The sequence below is a fragment of the Marmota marmota genome, unplaced genomic scaffold (genome assembly GCF_001458135.2).
Source record: "Marmota marmota marmota unplaced genomic scaffold, marMar, whole genome shotgun sequence".
In the NCBI taxonomy this organism is placed as follows: domain Eukaryota; kingdom Metazoa; phylum Chordata; class Mammalia; order Rodentia; family Sciuridae; genus Marmota; species Marmota marmota.
Window position 1 is genome coordinate 8,884,938 of NW_026000205.1, and position 26,613 is coordinate 8,911,550.

General features: G+C 59.4%; 2 protein-coding genes and 1 long non-coding RNA gene across 8 annotated transcripts in view; 2 read left to right on the forward strand and 1 right to left on the reverse strand.

The window, feature by feature from the left end:
* The window catches only part of Capn12 (calpain 12), a 10,702-nt gene extending 5,342 nt beyond the window's left edge, over positions 1 to 5,360 (forward strand). Inside the window, 9 exon segments of the mRNA XM_048791251.1 lie at positions 5 to 235; positions 318 to 377; positions 763 to 820; positions 1,200 to 1,282; positions 1,368 to 1,430; positions 2,075 to 2,153; positions 4,273 to 4,389; positions 4,490 to 4,548; positions 4,632 to 5,360. Coding sequence (XP_048647208.1) covers positions 5 to 235; positions 318 to 377; positions 763 to 820; positions 1,200 to 1,282; positions 1,368 to 1,430; positions 2,075 to 2,153; positions 4,273 to 4,389; positions 4,490 to 4,548; positions 4,632 to 4,658 — 777 coding nt within the window. The 3' untranslated portion in view covers positions 4,659 to 5,360.
* Actn4 (actinin alpha 4) overlaps positions 5,029 to 26,613 on the reverse strand; it is a 92,709-nt gene continuing 71,124 nt past the window's right edge. Inside the window, exons 7-24 of one of the 6 annotated variants that reach the window (XM_048790933.1) lie at positions 26,397 to 26,484; positions 24,146 to 24,224; positions 22,936 to 23,017; positions 21,156 to 21,241; positions 18,500 to 18,592; positions 17,156 to 17,386; positions 16,544 to 16,691; positions 13,058 to 13,208; positions 10,971 to 11,079; positions 10,638 to 10,778; positions 10,372 to 10,554; positions 10,138 to 10,272; positions 9,038 to 9,217; positions 8,124 to 8,270; positions 7,354 to 7,434; positions 7,002 to 7,067; positions 6,331 to 6,489; positions 5,029 to 6,220 (exon numbers count right to left, since the gene is read on the reverse strand). In XM_048790933.1, coding sequence (XP_048646890.1) covers positions 6,062 to 6,220; positions 6,331 to 6,489; positions 7,002 to 7,067; positions 7,354 to 7,434; positions 8,124 to 8,270; positions 9,038 to 9,217; positions 10,138 to 10,272; positions 10,372 to 10,554; positions 10,638 to 10,778; positions 10,971 to 11,079; positions 13,058 to 13,208; positions 16,544 to 16,691; positions 17,156 to 17,386; positions 18,500 to 18,592; positions 21,156 to 21,241; positions 22,936 to 23,017; positions 24,146 to 24,224; positions 26,397 to 26,484 — 2,318 coding nt within the window. In that variant the 3' untranslated portion in view covers positions 5,029 to 6,061. Of the gene's footprint in view, positions 6,221 to 6,330; positions 6,490 to 7,001; positions 7,068 to 7,353; positions 7,435 to 8,123; positions 8,271 to 9,037; positions 9,218 to 10,137; positions 10,273 to 10,371; positions 10,555 to 10,637; positions 10,779 to 10,970; positions 11,080 to 13,057; positions 13,209 to 16,543; positions 16,692 to 17,155; positions 17,387 to 18,499; positions 18,593 to 21,155; positions 21,242 to 22,175; positions 22,262 to 22,935; positions 23,018 to 24,145; positions 24,225 to 26,396; positions 26,485 to 26,613 lie in introns of all 6 variants that reach the window. The other 5 variants (XM_048790932.1, XM_048790935.1, XM_048790934.1 and 2 more) reach the window with 5 other exon arrangements.
* Positions 6,988 to 17,340, forward strand: LOC125612614. Its single transcript, XR_007343089.1, has 2 exons — positions 6,988 to 7,194; positions 14,495 to 17,340. It is a non-coding gene; the product is annotated as an uncharacterized LOC125612614 (long non-coding RNA).

Below are 26,613 nucleotides of genomic sequence, written 5' to 3' on the forward strand. Positions count from 1 at the left end.
TAAGAGACAGGCCCCAGCCCCGCCCCACGATCCCAGGCCGGTACCCACCCCAGGCCCGGTCCCTGACCCTCAGCCTGGCGGGGATGTGCCTTGGGTCCCAAGACCCCACCCTACCCCGCTGGGACCCTGCACGCCCTGCATCCCAGTTTTGGGGAACAGACCCCCTCCACATTGCCTGTCCGTAATCTGCAGGGAGATCGATGACGTGATCAGCGCCGACCTGGAGGCCCTCATGGTGAGGGGCTGCTGTGGGAGGGGGCGACGAGGGAGGGATGGGCTTTGGGCTAGGACTAAGCGCCCCCTGTCCCGTTCCGCAGGTCCCCTACAAGCCCCTGGAGCTGGAGTTGGCACAGCTGTTTCTGGAGCTGGCTGGGGAGGTGAGGGGGCCCTGGGCTGCGGGGCAGTCCCTCCTGATTTCCTGCTCTCCAGCCCCTCGTCCTTGGCGGCTCATTTTGATTTCCCTCCGGCTCTCCCTGTGCTCTCTCTCATGAACTTCTTTTCTGGAGATGTCCAAGCCTCTTCCCTGCCTCGAGCCTTCCTTCAGCAGTAACCTCTAATTTTCCTTCCTTTGCACCTCCTGCCAGGCTCACGCCTCAATTTTCCAAAGTGCCCTTCTATGGAAGCTGCCCCTGTCACCCAAAGGTGAACCCTGAGAAAGGACAGGCCTGGGGTTCTCCCAGTCTCTGTCACACCCCCAGCCCAGCCTAGCTCAGGGCCTGGCCCAGAGCAAAGGGCCTCACAAGTGACTCTTTCCCTGACCAGGAGGAAGAACTCAATGCCTATCAGCTCCAGACCTTGCTAAGCATTGCCCTGGAACCTGGTGAGTTCGGGTGGAGGACTGCTGGCCAGGGGTCCATACAACCCAGAGCTGGACCCCAGAGCTCCCCATGTGTGCTCATCCATGATGCTGCTGGGGGTCAGGCCGCAGGAACCTTGCTTCAACCTGGCAGCCTCTCCCTGCCCGTGCTCCATGGTGGATCCTGTGGCAAGCCCGTGCCAAGGCCACTTGGCTCCCCCTTCTCTGAGGCACGTGTGAGCAGACTGGAGCTCCCTGCCGGGTTCAGACCCCAGCTCTGCTAGTTAGAGCAATCGCAGGCTCTCGTGTCTGAGTCTGTATAAAATGCCTGCTGTGGGGAGCTGTGTCCCACAGAGTGCTCATGATGGCTGGCATGCAGGGATTGACATTTTTCTTCTTGTAGCCAGGACCAACATCAGGCCCAACACCAGGACCCCTAGAGAGATCGGCGTCAGGACCTGTGAGCAGCTGCTGCGGTGTTTTGGGGTACATGGGGCAGTGCATGAGGGGATGTTGGGGTTCTCTCTTTTTTCTGGAGACATTGATCTTAACCAGACTCCCCCATCCACAGCATGGGCCAAGTTTGGCCCTGCACCACTTCCAACAGCTCTGGAGCCACCTGCTGGTGTGGCAGGTAAGTTGGGGGGGGGGGTGCCTGCAGGGCAGCCTCTCCCTGCACAGACACCCTGTGGGCCATCAAGGGCCCAGAGAACGGGGGATGGAGTGGGGATGGGCGGGGACTGGACCACTCTACGTCTACTTGGAGTGACCTGGCTGGGATGTCCCTAGCGGGTCCATCATCCCTCTGTGGTTGCTCTAGGGGCACTGAATGTCTCAGGGATGGAGAATAGTCTCTGGTCCTGGGTTGAAATCTCAGCTTCCAGCTGAGCCCCTTTCTGGCGGTGACCCCAGCCAAGTCCCCTCCCTTCCTGGGGCCTTTACTTGGCCAGAAAGATCCCTGTGAGGAGGCAGGGATCAAAGATCTCTGCACAGATGACAGTGATAAGTCACCATTTACTGAGCCCTCCCTGCGCCTTTGTGGGTGGAAGCGCGACTTGTCCTCACAGGCCCTTGAGTTGCTTTTGTTCCCATGTCACAGATGGGGAAATGGAGGCACAGAGTCGTTAAGCTGCTGGCCTGGGGCCTGTGGCGGGGAGAGCAGCTGCAGCCCAGGCTGTGTGGCCTCGGAGGCCTCGTTTAGCCTCTTCAGCATGCTCGACCACTGCTCCAGGGCCTGGGCGGGGGGCGGGGGACGACTGACCTCCACTCCCCACCCAGGCCACGTTTGACAAGTTTGACGAGGACTCATCAGGGACCATGAACTCCTACGAGCTGAGGCTGGCGCTGAATGCTGCAGGTGTGGACAGGGTCCCTGGGGTGGCCATGGGGACAGGGCCTGGCCCTCCTCCTTCTACACCAGTCTCAGCTCTGGGTGGCACTCAGCTGTGGCCAGTCCTTTGTTGCCATTTCCTGGCAGGGACTGGGCGACCCTGGAAAAGGCCAGATGGGAAGGCAGGGAGGGAGCCCCAGTGTAGTGGGGGGAGGGTGGGGGTGGCCTGGGAGGTGGTGAGGTGGGTAGGGGTGCTCCAGGAAGGGAAGACTGGCAGCTGGTGCCTGAGAGGCCCTGGCTTTCCGGGCAGTGTGAAGGAATGTTCTGGATTCTGGTAAGCTGGGGTTGGAGTCCTCTGCCAGCTCCCTCTCCTTGAGTCCCTATCTGTGATCTGGCGGAGCGCAGGGTGACTGCAGGAGCCCGTGGAAGTTGGGAAAGCGAGCGAGAGGGCTCCTGTGTAGGGCCGAGGAGGGGCTGGTCGGCACTGGGAACCCCCAGCTCCTGAGCCACACCTCGGCCCTTCTGGCACCACAAAGTAGGCTGGGTGACTGTGACCCAGTGGGAGTGACAGAATGAGACCCAGAGTGGGGAGCAAGTGTTCAGGGATGTGTAGGACAAGATGAGCCAAAGTTGCGAACCAGGGCGCTGAGTCTGAGACAGGAACAGAGAGAGAATGACCCAGAACAGGGGGAAGGTTTGACCGTTTGTTCGTTGTCACCTGGTACCTGCCAGGAGTTATTCAAGGCAGAAGAAAACTGACCTTGAGAGTTTCTCTAGTAGGAATTCACACAGAGGGCAACCGCAGGGCCCTGGCTCTTTCTCAGGGCCTTCCGTCTGCCCTGGGCACAGCACCCACCACCCCAACACCTGAGGGCAGATGCCATGTCAGAGACCTGCAGCAGGTCACTCGGCCAGGAAGGTTTCCTGGCCAGGTTTTCCTGACCTGGAGACTCAGCTCAGCCTAGCCCCCGGCACTAACAGAAATACGATTGATAGATGCCTGGGGAGGGCTCTTTTTTTTTTTTGGTAGCAGGGATTGAATCCAGGGTGCTTAACCACTGAGCCACATCCCCAACCCTATCTATCTATTTATTTAGAGATAGGATCTCACTAAGTTGCTTAGGGAATCACTAAATTGCTGAGGTTGACTTTGAACTTGCAATCCTCCTGCCTCAGCCTCCTGAGATGGGTTACAGACGTGTCAGGTGCCCACTAATGATAACTACCTGTTAAATGGATGAGTGTGCAGTTAGGTGCAGTGGAAGCTGGTGAAATTGTCCTGGTAACTATGTACCTGGACATGTGGGGACGGAGGAGGAGAGGGTCATCAGGCAACCCTGAGTGTCTGAGGGGTGGAGGATCATGTGGTGTTTTTTTGAAAGGCTCTGTTAAGATTCTATAGCAAAGGTGACTTTGAAACTACTTCTGATGTAGAGCATGGAGAAACGACTGGCGTCAGACTGATGAAAATGTTTGCATACAGTTATTCTCCAGTGCTCAGCGGCAGAGAGAAAGTATTACAGCACTTAAAAGGAACAATAAGCCAGTAATAAAAAAGCACAGACATATAATACCAGCAACTTGGGAGGCTGAGGCAGGAGGATTACAAGTTAGAGGCCATCTCAGCAATTTAGTGAGAACCCCCTTTAAAAAAATATTTATTTATTTGTTTTTAGTTGTAGTTGGACGCCATACCTTTACTTTATCTATTTTTATGTGGTGTTGAGGATCGAACCCAAGGCCTTGCACATGCTAGGCGAATACTCCACGGCTTAGCCACAACCCAGCCCTAGTGAGACCCTTTCTCAAAATATAAAATAAAAAGTGATGGGGATGTGGCTCAGTGGTAAAGTGCCCCTGAATCCAATCCTCAGTACCAAAAAACAAACAAACAAAAAAGGAACAATAATAGGTGCCTGCCACAGTAAACATGATAAGCCATTCCATTCTCACACTAGTGTGTGGGTCCAGACTGTCATATTACCCCTTCGACAGATGGGGACGGGCTCAGAAGTGTAAGGTGCGGCCTGTGGCCACCCAGCTGGGACTTGAACCCAGGCCACATGTAGAACGAGGGGGGAGCGGAGCCCTGTGGTGTCAGCATCTCCCCAGGACTTGGGTGGGCTCCCGGGGCACCTCCCTCTAGGCTTCCATCTGAACAACCAGCTGACCCAGGCCCTCACCAGCCGCTACCGGGACAGCCGTTTGCGTGTGGACTTTGAGCGCTTCGTGTCCTGCGCTGCCCAGCTCACCTGCATCTTCCGTGAGTGCCACCCTGTGCCCCTTGCTTGGGGCACAAGGAGAATGCCTCCCGTGGCTGGGGGACTGGGATGGGGGCACTCACCCTGCCCTTCTCTGCACAGGTCACTGCAGCCAGCACCTGGATGGGGGCGAGGGGGTCGTTTGTCTGACCCGCAGACAGGTGGGCCTGGGCTCGGGTACAGGGTGGCTCTGGTGCCCGCCCAGGACCCTGCCTCCAGCCTGCCTCTTCTTTCTCTTGCCCAGTGGATGGAAGTGGCCACCTTCTCCTAGGGTGTTAGGTCAGGAGCACCGGCTGCTGGAGGCAGGGAGATGCAAGGCCACCTCTGCTCCGAGCCCTCCGCCCCCTGCCTGGAGACACCCGCCCTCACTGGGTGGCACCTGAGTATGGCTGAGGCCTGGCCACCAGCGGCTGGCCGAGCGCCCCTCTGTGCACCTCGGTCTCCTTGCCTGCACACAGAGCCGGGGTCTGCAGGGCCCTCCTGGGCAGCTTGTGTGGACTGGGCCTGGCTCCCTGCTGGGAACGGAGGGGCCTGTGACACCCTCTTATCTAACTCCCGGATGGGATGGATGGGGACCATGGGCTCCTGTACTTTTTTGAGAGAGAACAGAGACAGCAGAGGGAAGGAGGACACGGGAGGAATCCTTAAAAATATTACATGTTTTATTATCCTGTCCCCAAAAGGGTGGTTTATCCAGAAACCAAGAAAAAAAAAATCAATCAGAATAAACTCAAAAGGGGGTGGGGGGACCATCAACTACCAGGCAGCCAGTCCAGCAGCCCACCTCCACCTCAGGAGGCCCCCAGAGACCCCTGCCCAACCCAAACAAGGAGAAAAATCAGTGAGGGACCGGGGAGGGCAGCAAATCAGCTATGTCTTCATTACGAGAGCGAGAGGCGGCAAAGATATGTTGCTAGGTGAATATATATTTATATAATAAATCCGTAAGTTAATAAAGTAAATAGTAATTCTCTGAAAGTTTTTAATTTTTTAGGTGTTTTTTAAAATTTGTTTTTTATTTTTTATTTTTTTGTTTTTTGGTGGATTTTTAAATTTTTATTGTTCTGTTTTTGTGGGTTTTTTTGTTTTGTTTTGGTCCTTAGAAAATCTGAGACCAGACCGAACAAGGCCAAGGCTGGCTGGGCTGGTGCTGGGGTGAGGGCCGGCTGCCAGACCAGGCCCCTGGGATCACAGATGGCGGGGGGGTGGCTGTGGTCCACTGGGCAGCTGTGGTGCCCCCTGCTGGACCCTTTGCAGGGCAGGGCGGTTCCTGGACAAGGCACATGGGGCTTTGGCCTGGATGTGGGAGGCCTTGGAAGGACCTCAGGGGCAAAGAAGGGACCTGGATGTGGAGGGGTGTCCCCAGGGCACAGAGGGGACCTGTGTTGCTGTGGGGATCCATTGTCCCCTCCACATAGGTTAAAAAAAACCCAACAAATCATATATATTTACCTGACCAGAGGTGCTGACCCCAAAAGTCTCCCTTCCCCCACCTGATGGGGGGACCTCCTGGCCAACCAACGAGAGAGGACAGAGCCCGCCCAGCCCCTCCCTGCCCACCCCCACCCAAGGACCGGCAGAGAGTGCTTTGCATAGATACAGAGTCAGGGGAGGGGGGGCTCCCGGCCCCTCCGGGAGGCCGTGAAGCGGGCGTCGGGGTTCCCAGGCAGGGCCTCACAGGTCACTCTCCCCGTAGAGGGCCGTGGAGAAGGACTTGTAGTCGAGGGCCCCGGGCACGGCGTCGGGGCCCTGGTAGGGCGCCATCCGGGCGATGCAGTACTCGGCCTGGTCGGGGGGCAGCTCCCTCCGCAGCTCCTCGGCCGTGATGAAGTTCTGGGGGTGGCAGGAAGGACTCTGAGCCACCCTGTGCCCCAGTGCAAGCTTTGATCCCTGCTGTAGGGAACCCTCCTGCCAGCCCCAGGTCCCTCCAGCATCTCGCTCACCTTGTCCCCGGCCAGGACCTTGAAGGAGGCGATGACCTGGTCAGCGGTATCTGTGTCAGTGGTCTCCCTTGACATGAAGTCAATGAAGGCTTGGAAGGTCACAAGGCCGCTGTGGTTGGGGTCAACCACGCTCATGATGCGGTTGAACTCAGCGTCGCCCTGCGAGGTGATGGGGCGGGTGACAGATGGCACTTAGTGGGGAAGGGGCACCGGGCTGGGACTGGTGGAGTGGGTCTGAGGAGAAGGGCAGGAGAGCAGGGCTGGAGTCCAGCCTGCCTTAATGGCGTGGGCCAGGCAGAGCTTGCACCTGGCGGCCCAGGCCCAGGCCTCGGTGGCCCCTCTGCCCACCCCACGGCCTCAGGATGCGGGGAGTCATGGTCTACTGCCCCCGGCCCCAGGCTCACGAGGTAGCTCTGGAGGTGGGGAAGAAAGAAAAGAGAGAAAGAGAAAGGAAAAGGGAGAGAGCAGGAGGGCTGCCCCCCCGTCTCTGGAGACTTCTGGGGAGGAGGGGCTGCGGAGTCATCGGAGGGACCCCAGCCCAGCAAGCGCAGCAGTGCAGGACGGCTGTGCCTTTTGGAGGAGGAGTGTCCCCGAGGACATGGAAGCTCTGCAGGCGTGAGGGGGCGGGAGGAGGAGGAGGAGCGGTGGCAGGGGAGGCAGAGGCTGCATACCAGGCTGTATCCTGTGGAGATAAGCAGAGCCCTGAAGTCATCGGAGTCCATGCTGCCTGTCTGCTTCTGCTCCCAGGACGCAGGCATAGCAGAGGAGGCCAGGCCCAGAGGAGGCAAGAAGGGCCGCCCCATGTGCACAGCGGGCAGACAGGACAGTGGCGGGAGCGGGGAGACAGGAGGCCAGAGAGACCAGGTAAGGGGGAAAGTGTCGGAGAGACACGAGGGCAGGGAGGTGGCAAGAGAGCCGTGAGATGGCACACACGATGGCAGGAGAGGCGAAGGGGAGGGGAGGAGAGAGAAGGAGAGAGAGAGAGCAGTTAATCGCCGTCCTCGGGGCCCAGGGTGCGCGTACCTGCCGGTCGTTCTCCACGTCGTAGCCCAGGCTGATGAGGCAGGCCTTGAACTCCTCGGGCCCCAGTGCCCCGCCATGGTCCTGCCGGGGCCATCCAAGGCGGGAGTGCGGGAGGGTGGTGTGGAGACCAGGCCGCAGAGGTGGGAGGGGACCCAGCCACATGCAGAGGGTGGGGGGACACACGGGGAAGGGAAACAGAGTTAGAGGCAACACAGATGAGGGTATGGCCAGGGACAGCTGGGGCAGGAGCCAGCTGGGGCCTCGGCCCAGGGGGCCCGAGGCAACCAGGGACCTCCCTGGCCTCCTCTGGGCAGTGGTGACAATGAGAACCCAGTCCTGGGTGCAGGAGGGAGCGGGGGCTCTTCTTGCCCTTGTGATTTGGGCTAGGAGAGAGGGCCACCAGGGCCACAGGGATAGCGCTAAGGCTGGACTCTACACACGGACGCCAGGTGGTGGCACGTCAGCCCAGCAGGGCTGGGTGCTTAGGTCCTCTAAAGGACACAGTGTGTGGGGGCCAGATTCCCAAGCCAGGTCATAAATCCTGGGAATGCTGGGACTTCGTGTGCCACAGGGTTTCAGCCATAGGCAGCAAGGATGTGCCTCCCCCGCACTTCTCCTGTGTGCGCCCCCCGGGGTCACGGGCTGAGATCCCGCCAGGCCTGAGTGGCGGCTGATACTTAGAGATGTGAAGGTACAGACAGATGCAGAGATGGAGGGGCCAGACGGGATGGTGACAGGGGAGGGAGGGACCGCGGCAGGGGGATGTCCACCTTGTCAAAGTGGTTGAAGGACGCCCGGAATTCTTGCATCTGCTCCTGGCTGATGCCCTTGGCATCCCGGGTGAGGATCTGGTTCTCCACCTCGTTGATAGTGCGGGCGATGGTGGTGAGCAGCTGCTCCCAGCCCACGCGCACATGCTGGGGAGGAGCAGGGCAGGGGCAGGGCGTGAATGTAGGTGTGGTGGCTGGTCGGGGTCTCCCCTGGGGCCTCTTCAGCCCCAAACCCTCCTGCATGTGGGGCGTGGGGCCTCCCTGCCACCTCTGCCAACCACTGGTTTCATTCACTCCTGGGATGAACATGGCAGGGGGCAAGGACCCGACACCCTGTGCCAAGATCCACATGGCACCTCTTTAGAGGCAGGCTGGCCAGTGCTCAACCTTGGCTCTGGGGATGGTAAACAGTGGTTTGTGGCATTTGTGGACCAGCATGATGAGACGCTGTCACCAGGGTTGATTTCAAGCCACCAAGGGGACCAGCTTCAAAACTCTCATCATGCTGGTACACTGCCCTTGCACACAGTCAGGGTCTGGGGGAGGCTTCCAGGTCCCTGGGTGAGTCTAACCCAAGATAGGTATTGCCACGGTGATGGGGGAGTACAGGTAGGGGGTTTTTTTTTTTTTGGTACTGGGGATTGAACTCAAGGGCACTCGACCACTGAGCCACGTCCCCAGCCCTATTTTGTATTTTATTTAGAGACAGGGTCTCACTGAGTTGCTTAGCGTCTTGCTGGTGCTGAGGCTGGCTTTGAACTGATAATCCTCCTGCCTCAGCCTCCAGAGCTGCTGGGATTATGGGTGTACGCCACCACGCTGGGCTGAACTAGTCTTTTAACAAATTTTAAATAGCAAAAAACATTTCCACCAGAGAGCCTGGCGAGCGGCGGAGCCCGGCTGGGCCTGCGCACCTCCATGGTGTAGTTGGTGTGCTTGTTGTCGAAGATGAGGGCCTCCTGGATGAGCTGGTGCTGCTGCTCCAGCAGGTCCAGGTTGGGCTTGTAATCCACGATGCTGCGCTCGTACTGCTTCAGGTGGCTCAGCTGGTCCTCCAGGGTCCCGTTCATCTCAATGGAGATGCGTCCGATCTCCTGCAGGAAGGCAGCGCCGCCAGGGGTGAGACCACTCCAGCCAACCCCGGGGGGCTCTCCAGCCTGGAGTCCTGGGCCACAGGACTGCTGACCTAAAGGCCGGCTGCTCTGGGTTACCCGCTCTGGTCCTCCTCTCAGGTAAAGGCAGCCACCATGGGGAGTCCGTGGGCCATGTGTGTCACACCCCTAAGCTCACTGGACCCTGGTCCCTCTGTGAGGCCTGCACCTAAAACAGGCCTGACCACAGACGTGGGAACATGGAAGCTCAAGGGGGCTGGTTATCGCAGTAAGAGGCAGCCAGGATTTGAGCCTGGGCCTGTGGCTCCTAACCGCGGACCCTCAAGTCCAAGGCTCTACAGGCTGCAGAGACAGCGCTGAGCCCCAAGGCCGGCCCTCCTAGGCCCCCTCCCCAGGCTTGCTGAGTTTAAAGAGGCTGCTCACTGTCAGCCTGGTCCACAGCGAGCATTTACTAGGAGGTGGCTGGAGTTGCTATCAGCAGTGTTCCCAAACCCCGTGGCTCAAGAGGGTCCCTAGGGAGCCGCTATGAGTGCCGACTGTCTTGTTCACTGCTCTGTGGTATCTCTCCCGTGGGGCCAGCACAGAGCAGCGGCCAAATGCATTTGCTGGGGGGAATGGAGAACTTCCACTCCACTCTGGAGACAGAACCAAGGTGCAGAGGTACGGCTGGCGCGAGGCGCAGCGCGCAGGGAGGGGCTGCTCTAGTCTCACCTGCCCGAGCCTCGGCCAGGTTTCTGTCTAGTGCTGCCACTTTTGCCCACATAACTTGGTGGCCCTCCTAGTCCTGGAGGGTGATCAGGGGTCCTAACAAGCCCAGGGGCCACAGGGACCCTCTGACCCAGAAGCTCGCCCAGGTGCATGCTCCACTCCGCCCACGCCCAGGGCAAGGGGGGCACCCTCACCTCCATCTTGGTCTGGATCCAGGGCCCCACCACATTGGCCTGGCTCGAGAACTGGCGGCGGAGGTGCTCGTTAGACTGCTGCTTGCTCTGCTCTTCCAGAAGTGCGCGGTCCCTCTTTGGCACCAGCTGTTGCACCTGGGGACATGCGGCAGGAGTGGTCAGGAGTGGTCAGGGCAGTGGGCTCTCCTGCTTGGCCGGCCCCACCAGCCCTCCCCTCGAGGGGCTCTGGCCCACCTTCTCCCACTTGGAGTTGATGATCTGGGGGGTGACGGTGGTGTAGGGGTTGCTGCCAGATAGCTTGATGTGGTTGCTCTCAGCGATCCTCTGGGCCTCCTTGTGGATGGCCAGGATGGCCTCCCGCTCCCTGTCGGCGTCCGGGAGGGTGGACTTGAACTGGTCATGGGCTGAGATCAGGCCCTAAGGGAAGGAGTAAGAATGAGGGGGGCAGCCTGGACCTCCTGGGCCCCCAGAAGGGAGCAGGGTCCCAGGGCCGGGCAGACCTCGATCTCCTCGATGGTGTGAACGATGAACATGTCCTGCAGGTCCTCCATGGCGCTCTCCATCCAGTTGTTGAAGGGTGCGGCCCGCTTGGCGTACTCCAGGTGCAGCTGGTCAATGGTCTCCAGCTGCTTCTCTGTTTTCTGTGATGTGCGGATAGGGACAGGGACAGAGCCAGGAGGGCAGGTCAGCGGGTGAGTAGAGGAAGGAAGAGTCCCAAGGAGCACTAAGGGGAGTCAGGAGAAGCCCCTGGACTTGGGCATCATCCTCACTACCCACCATCCTCAAGGACAGTCAGGGCCCAGGGCTCCACCAGTGACCCAGCCCCTCCTCACCTCCAGGGCTTCCCTGCGGCTGTGGGTCAGAGAGCCCAGGGCGTCCCACTGGTCACAAATCTTCTGACACCGAGTGTTGACATTGTGGGAATCATAGTAATCCAGCTCGCTGTGGGCCAGGCAGATGGCAGTGAGACCCCAGGCAAGGGGTGTAGCTGCACCCTGCCCCAGGGGTCCCAGGGCCAACACTGGAGGGCAGTAGTAATCAGCTGCCCAGGGCAGGAGGAGTGGGGCGGGCGGGAGTAGTGGCTTCTAAACAACCAGGCGGAGGGCTGCAGTGCAGCCCTAACAAGCCTGGGATTTTGGCTGTTCCTTGATTTAAAGAACACCCAGCAGAGTGCAGAGGCTCAAACCACGGGCTCTGGAATGTGGCTGATGATGATTGACCCCTAATGATCCTGGCTGAGTGTACCCCCTACTCCAGATGCCTCCGTTTTCTTATCTGTGACGTGGGATGAGACTATGGGGGTGTCCAGTCAGTTCATGCACATGAAGTGCTCAGAGCAGCCTCTACACCTCGTAAATACAAGAAGCAACAGCTACTCATGAACGATTTAATTCATTTCAACGGGCAGTAAGAAAAAAAGATGTAACTAGCATGCAATCTCATGCTAAGTAACCAATTTGATATTTAAGAAAATAAGTAAGTTGCCTTAACAGGCAAATAATAATGGTACAGCAGACCCCTTATCTGAGGTTCGGCTTGCAAACCTCAGATAAGGGGTCTGCTGTACCATTGAAAACATCAATGTCGTGACTGTTTCAAGAGAGAATGACCACATCCCTGTGAACTTTACTCCAGTATATTGTCACAATTGTACTACTTTGTTGTTGATAATCTCTTAATGTGCCTACTGTATAAATTAAATTTCACGATAGGTACGTATGCACAGAAAATATAGCAGACCTAAGGTTTGGTGTTATTCACGGCTTCGGGCATCCATTGTGCCCCCTTGGTACGTTCTTGGGCTGTACCCCGAGTGAGGGGGCTGCTGCTGTTTGGGAACTATTATTTGGATGACTGTGGCATGGACAGCACTCAAAAGACCCTCCTTCTCTCTTCCAGAACAGTTTAGAAAGCCCCAGGCCCCAGGTCAGGGCAACAGGTCTCATGCAGCTGGCCCAGTCAGCTGGGGGCACCTGCCCAGGTCCCTATAGCCCCTACAGCCCCTGAGGGTACCTGCCTCTGGCCTTGCTGTCCTTGGTAGGGACATGCAGGACCCTGGGGGGTACCTGTGGAAGCCCTACAGCACTGTCTGGGGCAGATGGGAAGCCCCAGAGCACCCCACAGCAAGGACGGGGGAGCAGGAGGGAAACCAGGGTGCCCAGTGTGGGGCTCCCTGGCATTAGCCTGGGTTACCCATCTTCAGGAATAGCAGGACTCTGGGGGCAACTGCAGCAGGGCAGGGGTGGCTGTGGAAGAGGCAGCTCCAGCCAAGAAGCCTATTTTTGAGCAGACGGCTATTTTGGGAGCCTTGCGGCCCCTTTAGGGCCTGTGGATTTTCCATGAAGTAATGGCCTGGGCCTCCCACTCGCTAGGCCCTCCCTGCCGCAGCCGCTGCGCTGGTGGAATAAGGCCCCATTCACGGGCTCCAGGGGCTCAGTGTACTAATTGTGCACACAAGTTTATCTGAAGGGTGGGGAAGGGAGGGGCGAGACCCGGCTGCCTGGAAGCCTTCACAATAAGTGTATTCTGAGCAGGAGGGAAGAGGCTGGGTGGAACAATGGGCCAACTGTGCAGCCCGGTTCCTCGGGGAGGAGCGGCTGGGAGTGCAACAGACCAGCAGTCCACCCCGCCAGGGGCTGGGGGCCTACATGGTATGGTGGGCAGGGCGGGTGAGGCCCGGGGACCCCTAAAGCCTGAGGACTCAGGACAAGTGGTCAGCAACCTCTTCTCTGCTGGAGGACCTAGAGTTCCTTGTTCCTCATTCAGGGCTGAGGCAGGAGGGGCCAAAAGTTTTACCCCAGAAGGCCCTTCGTGGTATCTAGGAGGTGAAGGCTCAAGGGCCCCATTCCAGGCCACGGTAGGCTGGACCCGGGATGCTTCCACCACCCCCCAGGGCAGGGCGCAGAGGGCCCACACGTACTTGAGTTCTTGGGCAATCGCTGCAATCTGTTCCACGCGGTCCTGGTGTGCGGCCAGGTCACTCTCGAAGGCCTCGTGCTTGCGGATGAGGGCTTTGATGTCTGACAGGGTGGCTGTCTCATAGTCCCGGTGTTTCAGCATGGCCTCCTTCCCTGGGGGTGGGTGCACAGAGGCACTTGGACAGCAGCCCAGCAGCCATGGGGCTGTCTAACTAGGAGGGGAAGGGGAACGTGGACTCCACATCCTTCCTTGCTGAGGGAGGTACTATGAGTCCAGAAACTTCCAGAACCTTCTTCCTTGCCCTCCAGGGATCTCTAGGCCCAAGTATGTTCTGGATGGAGTCTGTGGGTCTGAGACAGATCCCAACTCAACCCATGTGTTCTGAACTCAACCCCCTTTACTGGGAGGGGACCATAGAATCGGACCACGGCAGCAGGGCCAGAAAGCTAGACCCCGTTTCTGGTGGACAGGACCTGGAGAAGCACCTGGGCCCAAGGCCCACTCGCCCGGCAGGGCCAGGGAAGGGGCAGCTTCAGGGTCTGGGTTCTCCTGGGAGCCTGGCCCCGAGCCTGCACCACAGCCTTTTGGAGCCAGGCTCCTCGGGTGGTGATCCCACCACACATCTCAGCCCCTTCCCACTGTCCTCTGGCTGTTGATATGCAGTGGGGCGGGGTCGCTGTGAGGCCCTTTGAAGGGAGGAACACTGTTATTAGTCCTGGAGCCTGACTAATGACATACCCAGCACAAAAGCCCAAGCCAACCCTGCAAGCCAGTGAGGTGACTGCAAGGCACAGAGAGGAGTGCGCCAGCCTGCGGGAGGGGAGTGAGGACCCTGCTCTTAAGGGGCCCTGCTTTAGCTGAGCTCCTTTGCTAGGAGTGGCAGCTCAGAGAGCCCCTTCTGGCTCTGCCCAGAGCACCTGACAAACAGCTGCCACCCCGTGTGGTGACTAATAAGTCTCTGGGTCCCATCCTTCATCTGTAAAATGGGGCCAACAGCAGCAGCTACATGGCATCGGGCTAGTCCAGGCTTCAGCGAGGTGACGTGAGAGTGGCGGGTGCGGAGCCAGTGCTATGCTCATCTCAGCCACCCACAGCCTCTTCTGTCCGGCAACTACCAGCCACCCCTCGGCAGGGCCTGGCACGCAGGCAAGCGGTGGGCTGCCCGGGAGACACTACTCCCTGGCCAGTCGGCCGCCCCACCCCCTCGGGAGGCCTGACCACAGAGGCTAGCGGGCAGTTCCCCTCTCCAGACCGCCTTCTCCTGGGGTGGGAACCAGAAATAGCAGGTTAGCATTGGGCCTCGGCCGTGCTTCAGCAGGCAGCTGGAGGGGCCGCCTGAGGAACCAGGGAGCAGGCCCAGCCACACCATATCAGATCAGGCCAAGTGGCAGCCAGAGGAGGGATGTGGGGGTTCACTGGTGTTTGGTTTCATTTCCAGGAAATCCAGGTCCCAGTGAGGAGCACCTGCATGGATCCTCAGCCCTGCAGCGCTGAGCAGTGATGCTCAAACCAGCCCGAGACCCCTAATTGGACTGAGGAGGCGTCCTGACTGCTGCAGGGGCGCAGGGCACTGTGGGCCAGCCCCTTCCCTGGTTCAGAGGACAAGCTCTGGTCTCGGGCACGGGAGCTGGCAGGTCTGCCCGGGACGCCGGGCTGATGCAGGGCAGGGCTTGATGCCAAACGCCTGTGGCGGAGGGGACGCCTAGCCAGGCAGGGGTATGTGGAGGCTCCTGGACCAGCCGGGCCCGGGCCCAGGACTAAGCTAACTTCTAAACTCCTTAGGTGAAGGCCAGACCCAGTCATTCCCAGGGACAGGGCTCTGGTGGGCCATCGCACCCACGCCCCTCAGGAAACCACTGCCCAGGGTTTCCTGGAGCCTTGGAGAGGGCACTGAAAGACGTGCCCAGAAAGGAAACCCATAGGCAGACACCCCAGCAGCCCTGGAGGAGGAGCACGTGGAGCAAGACAGCAGGGGACGGCTCAGCCTGAGCGTGGGACGTGGGTGCTGTAACCTCTCCTTGCTGTGGCCAGGGGTTCTAGGACAAGGGAAATGCAAACCTTCGCTGGCCCGAGCATTCCCTGGGCAGGAAAGCTGCTGCGTACAGGCCTGTCTGGGAGAGTGGCTGAAGACACGTTTATTGAACAAACATACGGACTGAACGCCAGCCTCCTTCCCCAGGAGACGGCAGCAGCCATCACGCCCTCCTCCTAGGTACCACTTTTATGAGGCACAGGAGAGGGGCCTGCACCCCCCGTCCCTGCCTGGCCAGCTTCCTGGCCTTGCCATGTGTCCCTGGCAGAGAGGACCAGGGGATCGCTGTGGATCTGGCACTGCTGTTGGAGAAGAGCAGGCTGAGCTCATGTGAAGGGCACGAGCTGGCCACAGCCAGGGACAGGTGAGGTGGGCACAGGCCTGTGGGTCATGTGGAGCTGCCACGGGAACCTCTTGGGACAGGGGTGGGGTGGCCTGCCCACACAGCAGGGTGGACAGTGGCTAGCAGAGGTCCCAGAGGCTGGATGGAGATTCTGTGAGGAGTGAGGGGCAGAAGAGCCAAGGACCACACCAGGCGAGAAGGGGGATCAGCTGGGCCATGGTGGCAGGAGGGCCAGCAGGGCCAGGAGGCAGTATGGGCCACGAGCAGGAGCGAGGAGCCTGGAGGGCTTGTGTGTTTGTCCCCCACATTCCCACCGGCACTGGAGCTGGGGCTGAACCCAGGGCCCCCGTGAACCCCGCCCCTGGCCTGTGCTTGCTTTCTTCTCTGGCTTTCCCAGGACTGGTGGTTTTCTGGCCCCTGGAATCTGGAATCTCAACCATGGTGTGGGTCCCGACCGAGGGCCAGGGACGTGATGGAATTCTACATCCCGAGCCAAGGCACAGGCAGCTCCGAGGCCGCCGGGAAACAGGAGGCGACACGAATTCCCTCCAAGTGGACCCATCTTGCAGGGGTCCAGGCCCCTGGCAGGAGGCCCTGAGGCAGGGCAAGGAGGGGCTCCTGCACGTGGCTGGCAGCCAGCGAGTGCCACTGCAGGTCCCGCAGCAGAGCCAGAGGCAGCTGGGAACACGCGAGCTCTTCAGCATGTGGCACCAGCAGTGTGAGACGGGGGCAGACTGTCCCAACATGGTGCCAGGGACAGGAGAGCCCTGTCCATATGCCTGACCTGGATGGGGATGGGAACTGCCTCAGAGAAGCCACAACACAGCTATACAGTCACTTCCCTAAAAGCAGGACAGGGCTGGGCTGCATTCCTGGATGACTGACCCTTCATGACCCAGGAAGAGGCCTGTAATAATCTCTGAGGCCAGCGCAGGTTGGGCAAGAAGGAAGACATGGCCCCAGGTGCGCCCTGCTGCCTGGGGCTGCACGAGTCCCAAAGCAGCTTTAGACAAGACAGGAAAGGGGCTGGACACACAGACCCTGCACAGCAGGGGGTCCGGGGGTGCGTGCGTGTGTGCACATCTGAGCAGGAACGGGGAAGAGGGCCGTACCGTCAGTCCAGGCCTCGTGGATGGAGGCCTTTTGCCGGAACTTCTCCGCCAGGTGGTCGAGCCGCTCCAGCCTGCGGATCTCATTCAGCAGCCACTCCTCATAGCCCTTCTCCGCCTGCTCCAGGTGCTGCCAGCCATTGTTGATGTCCTGTGGGGGCAGGAGAGGGCAGGGCTGTCATAGGAGGCTGCAGAAGGTCAGCGGCGGGGCCACAGTCCTGCCCGACCCCGCCTTGCCGTGTCCAGGTGCCAAGAGCCCAGCACACTCGGTCCCTGGGTTCCTCTGCATTAACTGAATGAGTCTGTGAACTGGAGAGCGAGTGAATGGATGGACAGACAGAGGGATGCTGTGGGTGAGGTTATGGAGCCAGAGGTGACCCCCGATCCTAGGGTTACAGCAGCCTAGGGGTCCAAATTCAAATTTCCACACACACCACTCAAGTGTGACACCAGGGAGTGTCCCTCAGCCAGCCAGCCCCAGAGGCCATGTGTTCTGGTTGAGGGAGCCGTGCTGGCCGAGCAGCAGGCCAAGCCCAAGGGCTGTTCTGAGCTGCCGCTGCCCCTCCCAGCCGCTCTTCAGTCCCGCGGGCATGGCCCCCTGGGGCGGGCGCTCACCGAGACCATCCTGCCCTCGGAGGGCATGAAGGCCGGCCGGTTGCTGAGGCGCAGCTTGGTCTGCAGCGTGTTGAAGTTGATCTCCAGCTGGCACTTCTCCTGCACCTTGGGCGGCTTGTGCACGCGCCGGTAGTCGCGGAAATCCTCCAGCTTCTGCTGCATCTCCTGGATGGTCTTCTGGGGCACGCGGTCCTCTAGCCAGGGAATGGTGCGCCGGATCCACTCCAGGAGCTGCGGGCCCACAAGAAGCCGTGGTGACCCTTGCAGGGGGCAGAGTGCCCACAGCCTGCCCCCAGCTATGGAGCATGGGACCTGGACCACTGTGGGCCTGCCCCCAGGGCTTCCCCTCCTCCCTAGCCTGGCTCTTCCGTGAGTCCTGTTGGGACCCCACAGCACAGGATTCTGGGAACAAGGCCTCCCAGGAACCCCCGTGCTGCTCTTGGCTGTACCTCTTGCCTCTTTCCCAGGTCTACGTGGGCAGCTCAACAAACACCCCTCCTCAGAAGCCCCCTCCTCGCTGTCAGGTGACCCACTATCCCTGGCTTCCCTGAGCTTATCTAAGAGCCTCTCTGCCTGGTTCAGGGATGGTAAATGTCACAAGGGCAGGGGTCCACAAGGGAGCATGGCCTGGGACCCAAAACACAACAGAAAATTGAAAAAGAAAGTAACGTGTATTCCTAGCAGCTGCTCTGATCTTTCTAGGACAATTCTAGGAAGGTAAAGCCAGTTACTGTCTAGTGGAGAGCACTTGGGGAAGTGGCTCCAAACGCCAACCCCAGCCAAGTGAGGGGGCCAAGGACAGAGGCGTCTGCCTGAGAGTGCACCTTGACGCTCGGGCAGGGTCCCTCGCAGGCAATGGCAGGGGACCCAGAAGCCCCGCTCTTTGCCCTGCCTGGTGTTGGGAAGGACGGCTGCAGCACTGGGGATGGGGCACAGGCTCGTGCGTGGCAGGCAAGAGCTCGAGCACCGAGCCTCACCCCGGTTTTGCTTTTGTAAAATGTGTAGGCAGAATAAAAAGTCGGCCGCCCTAGACTGGTTGTCAGATACTTGTCGAATTCTTCTGGTCTGTGAAATCTCAAAGGCTGGAAACCACTGGCCTCTGAAGAACAGTCACGTGACTGCTGAGCATCTCTGCAGGAAGAGCTGGCTGCGACAGGGACCAGGCTCTGACCCAAAGGGCCGCGCCCCGACCTGGCGACCGCACGCCCTGTGCCCTCCTGCGCTCTGCTAGTCCTGTGGCCACACCTGCCATCTCCCTACTAGGGCTGCGGGGACCTCTGGCCAAGAGCAACAAGAGCTGTCAGCAAAGCTTCGGGGCCGGGGGGCAGGGACACAAGCACTCACGTCGCTGGCCAGCCGCTCGTAGTCCTCCATCAGGTGCTCGTTCTCCTGGTTGACGGCGAGCACCTTGCAGATGCGGTTGGCCGCGGTCTCGGCCTGGGACGGGAGAAGTGCAGAGTCAGGACTGCCTCAGGCTTGGGGACCCTCCCGCCAACAGTGCGTCCCTTGAAAGCAGCTTGTCCATGGCCCTCAGAGAACTTCCCGAGGGGGAAGGAAAGAAAGTGCAACTGCAGCAGGGCGGCTGGGCCCTGCGTGCTCCTGTGGGAGCCTCCTGTCTTGAGAACAAGCCCTCGCCAGAGTCCCCACGAAGAGGAGCGCTGGGGCTGCAGTGGGCCCAAGTCCTGGAGGAGCCTCGGGTGGACAACAGCTGGAGGGAGCCACAGGGGGCTCTGGCCCCAGGAGCAGCCAGCGTGTGGGTACAACACGCCCGGTCCCCTCTCCTCCCCTCGGGCGGGTGTTACCACCTCGCGTGGGCAGAAATCAGCTGTGGGCAGAAGGGGCCGTGGCTCTGGAGAACACAGCGTGGGCAGCAGGGCGCAGGCCCTGCCTTCTCTGCGGGGGAGCGCAGGTGTGAGCAGGAGGGAGGTGCCACACCAGGGAGAGGCCAGGTACCTTTCAGGAAGCACAGAAAGGGTCCAAGAGGAGTTGAAACGGCAACAGAACAGGAACAGAAATAGTGAGGAGGGTCTACAGAGCGACGGGAGGAAAACAGAGGCTCGGGAGACGGCTCCAGGCACTCGGCCTGGCCTCTCCCATCCACACTGCAGGGCAGGCGGGGAGGGGCGCAGCCAGCCAGGCCAGCGTGAGCGCGTGCACACACAAGGGCACACACCCTGCACCCTGCGCAGGACACGCCAGGGACCTCAGGCAGTGCCCCTCAGAAGTGAGCTCTCGGGGCCTCAGCTGGTGACACCAGCCCCAGCGCACAGGAAGCACAGCCAGGGCAGCAGCTGGCGGGGGGGTCGCGGGGTCAGTTTCTGACCCCTAACGGGCAGTGACATCTGGCACCCCCAGCTTAAATCCACTCTCTACCAGGATGCTGCTGGTCACAGGGATGTGGGGTCACTGGATTCCTGGCAGCCAGCTCGGGGGTCAGGGGTCGGGTGCTCAGGGCTGGTGAGTGAACTGAGTGAGTAAAGGAAGAAAGAGGCGGTGTTTACGGATGACCAGGAAAGAGGGCCACTCAAGGCCAGGCTGGGGTGACCTTGCAGTTATGAAACAAAAACCCCAGAAAGCACCCTTAAAAGAGAGATGGGACCAATCTCTGGGAGATGACCACAGCAATAACAGGCATCATGAGGAGACCTGAGAGGTGAATTCACAGCCGAAGGCCGACGCCACCGGAGTCTAGCACTCTCCTTCCAGGACAGGCCCGTGTCCTGCAGGGTGGCCCATGTCTCCTCCACAGGAGGGGCTGCAACAAGCTTCTAGGCCCAGCTGCCCAGAAACCTCCAACCACTCTGACCCGCCTTTCCGTCAGCTTCTGCTCCCACAATCCCTCGGAACCCTCGACCACCACCAGAGTTCAGCTCCGAGCACAGGGGCGTTTTAGGAAGAGGAACAGCCACCTGGTGAGGGCGGTGTGGTGGGCAGGGAGGACCACAGTGGGCAAGTCCAGTGGGAAGTGTGCGTAGGCCGGTCTGCAGTGAGGACCCTCCTCCCAGGGGAGGGTGCGTCCTCCCTGGGTGTCCCTTGCCTGTGCCCTCCAGCAGAACATGGCAGACATCAGCCCCAGTCACAGGCCAGTAGAAGGGAAAGGGGCTCCATCTGGTCATGTGGCCAGGGGGACAGAAAACACCACCTGTGCCCACCTGGCAGGGCAGGGGCAACCCCACTGGCCACTCACGGAACACTGGCTGTACCTGCAGGGCCTTGTTTACCCCAGAACAATCCTGTAAGAGGGGCTACTGCGAGCCCCATTTCATAGATGGGGAAACGGAGGGACGTGCTTTATCCAAGGTCACAATGACACAAGGTGGTCTACAGAAGGCAGCAGGAGCCGTGGTCCTGGGACTTTAGAGTCCCACTTCTTCTTTAAACAAGGACTGATTCCTCGTCCTCTGCACCAAACGCTGACACAAAGTTAGCGGAACACTCCACTGCCCGCGATGCTTCAGAGACCAGGGAGGGCACAGAGGCACTAAACGAGCGCCCCTGAGGGGCCAGGGGTGGCATACGGTCAGCAGGCTCAGGGAAAGGTGCCTGTGGGCACCTTTGCCAGCTCTACCCAAGCTGGCTCGGCTTCTGGAGGGCGGGTGGGAGAGCGGGGAGCTCCAGAGAAGGCCAGCCTGCAGAGCTGAGCCTGGGTGGGGCCAGGGGCCAGCAGGCGGGAGGCCCTGAGAAGGATGCCACGTGGTCCCATCCTAGCTCTGCCACCTACTGTGCACTGGGCTTCTCCTTGTCTGAGCAGGATGTTCCGCCTACTCACAAGGTGGGCTGCGCTCAAACAGAGCACATCTGGGGACCCTGCAGAAGTCCCACAAAGACAAATGGCGGGAGGCACTGGGGACACCAAGTCACGGGACATCTGTCCTGGGTGGCCCTTCTGGTGCCCTGCTTAGCCAGGGCTCTGACCATATGTGAACAGACAGTGGTGACGTAGGGTGACAGAGGGCAAGTCCGCAGCCACAGCAGCAAGGGTCCTCCCACCCCGGCTCACCTTCTGGGCCCCCGAGAAAGCGTGGTAGAAGCAGGACACGTAAGTCATGATGGCCTTCTCATCTGGCCTCAGAGTGCCCACAATATCTGCGCAGAGAGAGAGGGAGAGAGAGAGAGAGGCAGAGAGAGTGAAAGATGCAGGCAGGGAGCCGGCTGGCCCAAGGCTCATGCGGGAGGAACAGCGCTTGCTCTGGACTGGAAGCCAGCCCCCCAGGCCCGGGTGGTGCGGCTGCCTGGTGAACAGAGGGAGAAAGGTCTGGATAAGCTACTTCCTTTCCAAACCAGGACTCTGTGAAGCAGACTTGCCGCGGCCTCTGTAAAAGCAGCTTTGTTTGGGGCTGGAGGAACCAAGGCAGACTTATTTTCTGAAAATGTAAGCAGGGGCTTACATGTTGGGTGCGACTCCTTACTCCTAGTGTTCTTCTACACCTCCTCGTCCCAGACTATGATGAGCCCCAACAGTCTGGCCCCGTATCTCATTCTTCCCCTTATTCTCTTCTCTTTAGCCTTTCCTTGTAAAAGCTAATCCTTGCCTCAGGGCCTTTGCACCTGCCTCACTCTTTCTGGAATGTCTTCACCATAATCTTCAGTCCTTCTCCTCACCCCAAGAGCCTACTCACATCACCCCTTCCTGTTCACGGCCAGTTAAGTCACCACAGCTATCTCTAGGCCACCATCCTGTCCCAAGTCCTCTACCACACTTCTCGCCACATGAAATAATTTTGTGTGCTGACCTATGGTGGTTACAGCCAGGGCGTCCGCGCTCACAGAGCAGGGAACCTGCCTGACTGGCAACAACTCTGTCCTCACTGCCTAGAACACAGCCTGGCACGGCCAGGCACCTGACAGACACTAGAGCAAAGACTGAACAGGCAGCGATGCCCAGGAGTGGGGGGGTGGCTTCCAGTTGGAGAGAGGCCACTGCCGTCTGCAAGAGAAATGAGGTGAGCGTGGGAGGCGAGAGGCAGCGGCGGCATTGGGCAGCGGCGGCGAGGAGGGCCTGCCCGGCCCTGCCCGGTACCTTCTGCGCTCCTGAGAAGGCATGGTAGAAGCTGGACACATAGGTCATTATGGCCTTCTCGTCGGGCCGGGCCGTGTTCACGATGTCTGCAAGTGAACGACAGGGGTTAAGCCGCCCGAGCAGGCTCCCGAGGCCACGCTGTCCTGGGAGAAGGACCCTCAGAACTGATTGGGGCACCCACGGGTCTGGGTGCACCCTCCGCCCCGAACCCCGGGGTCTCAGGAAAGGCCAAGGCTGTGGGAACTGGATCAGAAGGAGGCCACTTCCTCTCTGAGGGTGGCCTCGAGGGGCTGAAGGACAGTCAACTCCAGGGGCCACCAGAGGCCAGAGACATGGGTCCTGGTTGGGGGTGGTGCTGGCTGGAGTGAGGCCGGAAAAGGAAAAAACAAAATTCCACCCTGGCGGCCTGGACAGCAGGGAGGTGGGGGACCGGCTGGGCGCAGGAAGCCGGAGCCAGTGCGCCGTGGCCAACCACCCTGCCCCAGGCCCAGAGAGCCGCCCCCCAGCTGCTTCCCTCCCCGCCCTTCTCCACCCCACAGAGACCTGGTCAGCTCTCGCTGCCCCTGCTCCGGGACCAAGGTGATGCGCCGTCCAGGTGTCCAGTGCACCAGGACTTATTCAGCCCTCCCCCGACTCCACCGGCTGAGCTCCCTGAGGTTACCCCCAAGGTCAGGTGAGGCTGCAGGCCCTGGCCCAGTGCCAGGCCAGACAGGCGAGGCGGGAGAGAAAGGTGGTCACTGAATCAAAAGGACATACTGACCCTCTGCATCCAGCATCTTGGGGATATCGAGGTATTTCTCAGCCACTTCGAAGGCATTGTTCAGGTTGGTGACTGGATCGTCCTGTGGGGGCGAGGGGGACAGGAAGCAGTCAGGGGTAGGCCTCATGGGCTGGGGGCACAAGAGCTGACCTGGGAGTGGGGAGACCAAGGGCAGGAGTCCCCAGGTGAGCTGTCCAGGGACGGGAAGGCCAATGCCCGCCATGGGGCAAACCATGGAACTTTAAAAAATATTTTAGTTGTAAATGGATCTTTTATTTACTTATTTCTATGTGGTGCTGAGGATCGAACCCAGTGCCCCTCACATGCCAGGCAAATGCTCTGCCACTGAGCCACAGCCCAGCCCACCCATGGAACTGTTCCTCCATGAAAACGCAGGCACGTACTTCCCACAGAATTCCCAGCCACCCGTCACCTGAGATCAACTTCCTGCCCTGAAAACCCACAGGTGCGGCCCAGGCCTGAGAGCGCACTGGGGCAGGTGTGGGGAGCACCTGTGGCCCACCTCCTGGAGTGCCCCAGCCCCCCGTCCTCACAGCCCCCGGTCCTCGCAGCCCCCCGTCCTGCTTCCCCTTGTCGGTTTCTAGCTGGAATGAGTCACATTCTCACTGTGACCAGAGGAGCTGCTTGAGGGCCTGTGTCTGAAAGTGCCCTCCTCTGGCCTGAAGCTGCTCCTCCTCCAGGGACCCTCTCCAGCCCCTCCAGCTCAGGGGCACCGTCCTTCTGCAGGTGGCCCCCCGGCTCGGCTCGCGGGGACAGCCTCCTGTGCTGGGTTTGCTGTGGACATGCTGCCCTGCCTTCCCCAGAGCCGGGAGCTCTGAGAGCACGGGGCTGGCTCTCGCCCAGGAGGTGCTGGCCGGCGGTGACGGTTCAGAATCCCCCACTGTCCTCCCCGGGGGCAGAGGGGGGTGCTGCCTAAACCAGAATCCAAGGAAGGGGAGTCAGAAGGCCTGAGGGACAGGCCCTAGGAGCCCTGGCTGCTGCAATACCCATGGAGGGAGACGGGACAATCCCTGAGGAACTCAGGGAGCAAGTCAGCCACCAAGCCAGAGACCTGGGGAGCGGGCACGAATGCTCCCAGCCTGCCCAACGGAGCCAAGATCCAGCCAAGGAAGCGGACAGTGGACGGCAGCCCAGAGTCAGGGCATCAGACTCAAGTGTGAGAGGCCACTGAGGGCAGCAGGAGACATACCTTTCTCAGCTTGTCGTACTCAATCAGCTCTGGCCGGTGCCGGTGGATCAGGGCGTTGAAGGCAAGACCGTCCTTCCAGCTGCAAATGAAAAGCAAAGGTTATCCCAGCGGCTCAGGAGGCTGAAGCAGGAGGATCGTGAGTTCAAGGCCAGCCTCAGCAATTTAGCAAGGCCCTGAGCAACTTGACAAGACCGTGTCTCTAAATAAAATATAAAAAAGGACTGGGGAGGGCTGGGGTTGTGGCTTAGTGGTAGCATATGGGAGGCCCTGGGTTCGATTCTCAGCACTGCTTACAAATAAACGAATAAAATAAAGGCCCATCAATATCTTAAATTTTTGTTTTTTAAAAAAAGGCGGGGCTGGGATGTGGCTCAGCGGTTAAGAGCCCCTACGTTCAATCCCTGGTATATTAAAAAAAAAAGAAAAGAAAGCAAAGCAAAGGTCACGAGGAGGGTGCCCTCACTGTGGTGGGAACATGGAATGGCACCAAAGCCGTTCTTAATTTCCAGGGTGGTGGTGAGGAGTAAATGAGTAAGTGCCTACACCAGTGTCTGACGTGTGACAAGGACTGTGTGACTGAGATGGCCTGACCCTCTGAGCACTGTACACCCAAGAGCCCTGAAGGAGACGGGCCCACTTAGAGGAGCCCAGTGCCTGGGCTGTGTGACCCGGCCCCGTGGCTGACCTGACCCACGGAGGGCTGTGGTCAGGGGCTGTGGCACAGGCCGGCAATCCCAGCTACCAGGGAGATGAGTCGGGATCACAAGTTCAAGACCAAGCCCGGGCAACACAGCAAGACACTGAATCAAAAATTATACACACCCACAAAAGGCAGGGATGCAGCCCAGTGGCAGCGCACTTGCCCAGCACCCACAGAGCCCTGTGTTTGAGCCCAGGCCCCCTGCAGGAGCCCACTGTGGCATGCAAGGGGTCTCTCCAGCAAAGAGTTCCTCTACAGAGTCACAAGCTGGTCCTAAGCTGGACTAGTTAGAGTTTCTTCTCTGAGATCCTTACTTAAAGAGCTGGTTCTTTCCGAGGTCAGGCTTGATGTCACCTGCTCAGAATGTCACCCCAGTTAGCGTTCTTTTGCCTTGCTCAGTTGTACCATATTTACATAGCACTTCTCACTCTCTGAAATGGCTGCACCGCGCACCTCCGACTGCTGCTCCCCTTGCCTTGGGGTCGACCGCCCACGGCAGGGCCTCATGGAAGCAGCATGTACTCCACAGATATTCACTGACTGAACACATAAACGAGTGAGAAGATCATCATCTGATGGCGAGGAAAGGAAGGAGACACATAGAGGAGTCATCAAGAGAGGGACCACGGTCAGGCACAGTGATGCACACCTGGAATCCCAGCAACTCGGGAGGCTGAGGCAGGAGAATTACAAATTCAAGGCCAGCCTCAGCAAATTAACAAGGATCTAAGAAGCTTAACAAGACCCTGTCTTAAAATAAAAAATAAAAAGGGCAGGGCGTGGTGGCAGCCTGTAATTCCAGCAGCTTGGGAGGCTGAGGCAGGAGGATTGCGAATTCAAAGCCAGCTTCAGCAACTCAGTGAGACCCTGTCTCTAAATAACATACAAAATAGGGCTGAGGATGTGGCTCAGAGGCCGAGTGCCCCTGAGTTCAATCTGTATTACCAAAAGAGAGAGACATACAGACAGGTGGGGGGACCATGGAGCATGTGCTATTAACAGTGGAGTATGACGGGAAAGGCCCTCAATATCCAGCACAGGGCTCTGGAGAACATACCAGGACCCCTGTGGAACCTATGTGCCACCCCAGAAGCTTAGAGGGGCGAAGTCACGCACCAAGCAGGACCTGATCTGAGTCTGTGCCCTAACCAGAGGGCCGCCCCACCTCTCGTGCGGCACTAGCCCTGCCTGCCTCGGTCACGGTGATATGTCTCACCCTCTCCCACCACAGGGAGCGAGATCAAGCTGGGCCTAGTGCTGCTCTTCTTAGCAGAGAGTATATTTCCCCACCTCTAGATAATAACGAAGGATCGGTCCCCAAGTCTTCTGCTTGGGGCAGAAGAAGGTTCTAGAAGGCTGCAGGAGTGCTGGGCCTTCAGGTGGCCACTGCTTCTTCCTTGGAGAAGACCAGGGCACCTTCCCGTGGGACCACAGGGGCTGGGACAGGGACATACTGAGGGCTGGTGTCTCATAGACCACAACAAAAACACAGGAAGTAGGGCAGGTGGGAGGAAGCCCCGTGGCTCTGGGGTGCCTGAGTCGTGTGCTCACCTGATGTGGAAGTTCTGCACGTTGACGTTCTTATATGGCGCTGTCTTTCTCTGGCACCAGAGGAGGAGCCCTTCCTTGGCAGAGGTCTCTGCAAAACACAGGGACGATGAGACGGGCTCAAAAATACACCTCGGAACTTGTCTCCTGACCCGCAGAGGACACCTAGCCTCAGGTCCAGGGCAAACACCACCCACGGAGGGAGGATGCCCACCCTTAC